Source organism: Myotis yumanensis, unplaced genomic scaffold (assembly GCF_028538775.1).
Source record: "Myotis yumanensis isolate MYYU_CA2020_CCGP unplaced genomic scaffold, mMyoYum1.0.hap1 SCAF_268, whole genome shotgun sequence".
In the NCBI taxonomy this organism is placed as follows: Eukaryota; Metazoa; Chordata; class Mammalia; order Chiroptera; family Vespertilionidae; genus Myotis; species Myotis yumanensis.
In genome coordinates this window covers 2,234-7,900 of record NW_027224019.1, presented here as the reverse complement: position 1 = coordinate 7,900, position 5,667 = coordinate 2,234, and the positions used below count along the sequence as shown (strand labels likewise).

Below are 5,667 nucleotides of genomic sequence, written 5' to 3'. Positions count from 1 at the left end.
GCTGACGTGACTGACAAAGGGGAATGTGCAGTGGAGGAAGAAGAACATGATGAGTGATGCTGTGGGAAGAATGAGCACAACAAATGGCACAGACCACAGCTGAGATGGGAATGTTATTATAAACCTGTGATTTTTATCTGAGTATTTGTCCTTGACAGTGTGAACTTTACATGGCTGAGTGGGTGGGGACTTCCCTATTCTATGATTTTTTAAAACATTCACTACATATCATCTCTATTCCACACACCAGTGAACAAGACACAGTGCTGACTCTTAAGGAGCTCATCATATATTGGGACTGAAAATATTTCAAGTGTAGTAAATGCTAGAGAGAGAAATAGATAACTGCCAGGCAATGTAGGCATAACCCAGCCTTGGGAAATGAGGAATGTCTTCCTGAGTGAGAAATATAAACTGGCTACATTAAAAAGAAAGATGAAGATAAAGGAAGTGGATTATATAAAAGACCACAGCCCTAGTTGGTTTGGCTCAGTGGATAGAGCATCGGCCTGCAGACTGAAAGGTCCTGGGTTCAATTCCGGTCAAGGGCACATGTCCGGGTTGTGGGCTCAATCCCCAGTAGGGGTCATGTGGGAGGCAGCCAATTAATGATTCTTTCTCATCATTAATGTTTCTATCTCTCTCTCTCCCTCTCCCTTACTCTCTGAAATCAATACAGCTGTATTTTTAAAAATAAAAATAAATAAAAGATCACAGAGAAAGAAGAGCAAATTCAGAGACATGCATTTGTTCAGTATTGGTAGACAAAGCAGAGAATGTGTGCACTTAATCTATTAGACAATGGGAAATTATTCTCTATAGTCAGGTAAGTAGTACACTCCGAATTAGCTTTGGAAATATAATTTATACAGGGTGGAGCAAAAGTAGGTTTGCTGTTGTGAGTATGTGAAATACAGAGTTTATGCTTGTATTATTGTTTATTAATTATTGTATTAGATTCCATATTAACAATTGTAAACCTACTTTTGCCCCACTCTGTATGTGGAGACTGGTTTAGAGACTGGAAGGACTGCAGGTGAGGAAATCAGTTGGGAGGTCTTTCAGTAAATGGATCTGAAGCTTAAAAAGCAGCCGAAACCGGTTTGGCTCAGTGGATAGAGCGTCGGCCTGGGGACTGAAAGGTCCCAGGTTCGATTCCGGTCAAGGGCATGTACCTGGGTTGCGGGCACATCCCCAGTAGGAGATGTGCAGGAGGCAGCTGATCGATGTTTCTCTCTCATCGATGTTTCTAGCTCTCTATCTCTCTCCCTTCCTCTCTGTAAAAAATCAATAAAATATATTTAAAAAAAAAAAAATAAATAAAAAAAATAAAAAGCAATATAGGTAGCAAATATAGATTTGGGAGGTATTAGTACATGAGGCTAAATGAAGCCAAGGCAGGTGGAAAGATCAGCCAGGGACAGTGAAGAGTGAGGGGAGCCTGGAAACAGAGCAATGGGAAGTGCCTTGGTGAGCCATCCAGCAGGGACAGAGGAGCCCTTAATGAGGACCAGAAAGGAAGGTCGGGACAAGGGAAGAACTAGAGCTGAGTAGAAAAATCAAAGCCAAATCTAGAGTTTCATGAAAGGCATGATTCTGAAGGAAAGAAGAGAGACAGACAGGAAGTAGTGAGACAGGTTAGCAGAATACAATATTTTTTTATTTTTGCTGTTAACTTTTCGTTTGTTTTCAAGGTTAAAAATATTTGAATGTTCATAAATAATAAAGATAATGATCTAGGAAATTAGGACAAACTGGGGGTAAAGAAGAGGGGAGATAATTGATGGAACAAAGTCCCTGAGGAGGTAGGAAAGAAAAAGAACTGAGAGAATAGGTGGGGAAATTATTCTTGAAGATATACATACATACAAACTTATACACATATTCATGCATATATAAACATATACATGACTGCATCTGACGATATGTGTTTGTGTTTACACATGCGTGTGCGTGTGGGCCTAAAGAGCATTAAGCTAAGTGAAATAAGCCAGTCAGAGAAAGAAAAATATCATATGATTTCTCTCATCTATGGAATCTAATGAACAAAATGAACTAACAAGCAAAATAGAGATAGATTTATAGAGAGCAGGCTTACAGCTGTGTTTGTGGGACAGTGGGAACTGGGGGGCGGAAGGATTGAGCAACAAAACAAAAAAACAAAATAAAAAAAAAACTCTTGGACACATAGTGCAGTGATTGCCAGGGGGACTGAGGGGTGTAGAGGAGAGTATAGTGAGGACAAAAGGTGATGGACAGAGACTTGACTTGGGGTAGTAAGCACACAATACACTGTACAGATGGTGTGTTGTAGAATTATTCACCTTAAACCTGTATAATTTTGTTAACCAGTGTCACTCCAATAAATTCAATAAAAAGGAAAAATAAAAATAATTTAAGGCCACAAAAAAGAAAGGTAACTGTGTGAAGTGATTGATGTGTTAACTAACTTGATTGTGGTAATAATATCAAAATATATTCATATATTAAGTTATATTTACACTTTGTATAGATATAATTTTTATTTATTACTTATGCCTCAACAAAGCTAAAAATTTCAAATTAAATAAAAAACTAACTATAAATTTATTTTTGAGAAAATCAATAGTTTAACAATCTATTGGTCTTCCCATTTTGTGTACATGGCATATATCTCCATTTGTTTACATTAAAAAAATCTCTTCCAGCAATATTCTGTAAATCTCAGTGTAGAGGCTTTGCAAATTTGAGCTAAGTGTATTATATATTTTTTTTAATATATTTTATTGATTTTTTACAGAGAGGAAGGGAGAGAGATAGAGAGTTAGAAACATCGATGAGAGAGAAACATCGATCAGCTGCCTCCTGCACACCTCCTATTGGGGATGTGCCTGCAACCCAGGTACATGCCCTTGACCGGAATCGAACCTGGGACCTTTCAGTCCGCAGGCCGACGCTCTATCCACTGAGCCAAACCGGTTTCGGCAGTGTATTATATTTTTAACATACATTTTGTATGCTTCTATGTTTCTATTGCACTACAAACTTTTAAAATGTGATTGTATAGTTATTTGCTGCTAGTGTAGAAAAATACAATTGACTTATTTTATCTTTGCACTCTATAAGTAAAAAATAAATAAATAACCTCAGGGAGCTTTCTTGTTCCTAGGTAGAGTAAAATATAACTATAACAAGGGAGACATTGAAAGGCAGAAGGGACATCAACACTAGTTTCTCTGAGAATGGAGGAAATGAGAGGAGGATGGGTACAGAGATAAGATAAATCTACAAGAGTGGAATAATATGAGCAGTTGTCTCCTGATAGTCTTGAAGTCTCCATTATGTATGAGGGAAATTCAGTTGAAAGGGAGGAATGATCATTTGGGCAGTGGTAAAGTTATATATTCATTGTGAGAATAATGCAATAGAACTGAGGAAGAGTCAATGGGCCTAACATGTAATTGAGTCTATTTGTATGGTTGTGTCATTTCCTTCACATCCTAGCTAAGTGATGAGGAAAACACTGGTTAGATTTCATTGAAGCCTGAACATTTTCATAGAGAATGATGCAGAAACCAATTAGAGCTGAGACATTATTGGTCCTGGCAGAAGACATAGACATATAGATTATAGAATAGACTGGGAAGAAAGTAAAAAACTTCTTATATCAGTGATTCATAAACTTTAGGATGGAGACATAGAATGCTGCCTCCAACCCCAAGGGTGGGAGGGCCCAAGAATTTGTAAGTTCCCCAATGTTGCTGATGATGCGGGCCTGGACACCACACTTTCAGAAGCATCACTCTACACCTTCTTTCATGTTCTAGGTGACAGCCCCACACTTCAGAGTCACAGAGGTGACTCAGGAAGCACCACACAGCTTAATAACGTTTCCACAGATGAGACTTAATTTAACACACCAACAAGACAAGCATTATGCTCATTTTTTGAAAGGTCAAAAAAATTGTTATTCAGAAGACAGTGACTTGTCCAAAATCACACAGTCTGACAGAGCAGAACTCTTACATGGGACTGCAGCCTGAGGCTTTTGCAGTTCATTACAATTTATATACCCATCGAGATTAAAGAGATTGTTTTTTACTTTCTAGTTAATCCTGCTCTTTTCAAAACCTGTGGCACTGTGCTAAGTCTGGCAGTGTTTTCGAGCCTTGTGTTTCCAGAAAGTCTTGCAGCTGCATGGAAAGCCTATCTATGGGTCTGTAACTGTGCCCTTTGTGCACAACTCATGTGTGATTGTCTGTAGGGAATATACCTGTGTGCAAAGCCCATAATGGTTGGAGGACCTGTGAGTATGTGCAGACCTTGTGGTTGTTTGCAAGCTTTTATGTGCATTCTGCTAATGTTTACAAAGTCTGAAGCTATTTCTCCCCTGTGGCACAGGTGAGGGTTCTACAGAAAATCATGGCTCTCTTATCTACTAACAGCATAGCTGCTACAAACAACTCAGACACACGCATGGCAGGCTGCCTCCTCATTGGCATCCCTGGGCTGGAGTATCTACACATCTGGCTCTCCATCCCCTTCTGTGCCATGTATGTAGCCGCCCTGGTAAGCAACAGCGTTTTAATTTGTGTTATTCTCTCCCAGCCAAGCCTGCATGAGCCCATGTACATATTTTTGTCCATGTTGGCCAGTGCTGATGTCTTGCTCTCTACTGCCACGGTGCCCAAAGCTCTGGCCAACTTCTGGTTAGGTTCTAGCCACATTTCCTTTGATGGCTGCCTCACCCAGATGTTCTTCATCCACTTCCTCTTTGTGGCCGACTCTGCAGTCCTGTTGGCCATGGCCTTTGACCGCTATGTTGCCATCTGCTCCCCTCTGCGGTATGCCACCATCCTCACAAGCACGATCATTGGGAAGATCACTGCTGCCACCCTGACCCGCAGCTTCATCATCATGTTTCCATCCATCTTTCTCCTCAAGCGCCTGCACTATTGCCGGATCAACATCATTGCACACACATTTTGTGAGCACATGGGCATTGCCCGTCTGTCCTGTTCTGATATCTCCATCAATGTCTGGTATGGGCTGGCAGCTGCTTTACTCTCCACTGGCCTGGACATCATCCTTATCGCTGTTTCCTACATCCGCATCCTTCGAGCTGTCTTTCAACTCCCTTCTCAAGATGCCCGGTCCAAGGCCCTGAGCACTTGCGGCTCCCATGTCTGTGTCATCCTACTCTTCTACATTCCTGCCCTCTTTTCTGTCTTTGCCTATAGGTTTGGCAGGAGACTCATCCCAAGCTATGTCCACATCCTTCTGGCCAATCTCTACGTGGTCATCCCACCAATGCTCAATCCTATTATTTATGGAGTGAGGACCAAGCCAATTTTGGAAGGGGCTAAACAGATGTTTTCAAATCTTGTCAAGGGATGTAACTAAAGGTTTCCAATTTGAGCTCAACTTAATCCCTTTTCATATTTATTTTTTCATATTTCATATTCACCATATCCTCATCTCTACATCTTTCAGTTATCTTGTGTCATTCTCACGCATGTCCTAATTTATTTAAATGAATGTCCTACTCAAATTCTTGGTCCCCAGATGGGAGTGGTGTTTGGAGGCTGAGTAAGAAAGGTGAAAGGGATTTAGAAGTACAAATTGCCAGTTATTAAAATCATCACAATAATGTAAAGTACAGCAAAGGAATATAGTCAAAACATTGTA

General features: G+C 40.3%; 1 protein-coding gene across 1 annotated transcript; it reads left to right on the top strand.

The window, feature by feature from the left end:
- The first annotated feature begins 4,377 nt into the window (after positions 1–4,377).
- Positions 4,378–5,382, top strand: LOC139001264 (olfactory receptor 52B6-like). The gene has a single exon (XM_070402973.1). The coding sequence runs from the start codon at positions 4,402–4,404 to the stop codon at positions 5,380–5,382; it is 981 nt and encodes a 326-aa protein (XP_070259074.1). The 5' UTR covers positions 4,378–4,401.
- Positions 5,383–5,667: the final 285 nt, after the last annotated feature.

Coding starts and splice junctions, on each gene's coding strand:
- LOC139001264 (XM_070402973.1), top strand. CDS start 4,402: ATGGCTCTCTTATCTACTAACAGCATAGCTGCTACAAACAACTCAGAC.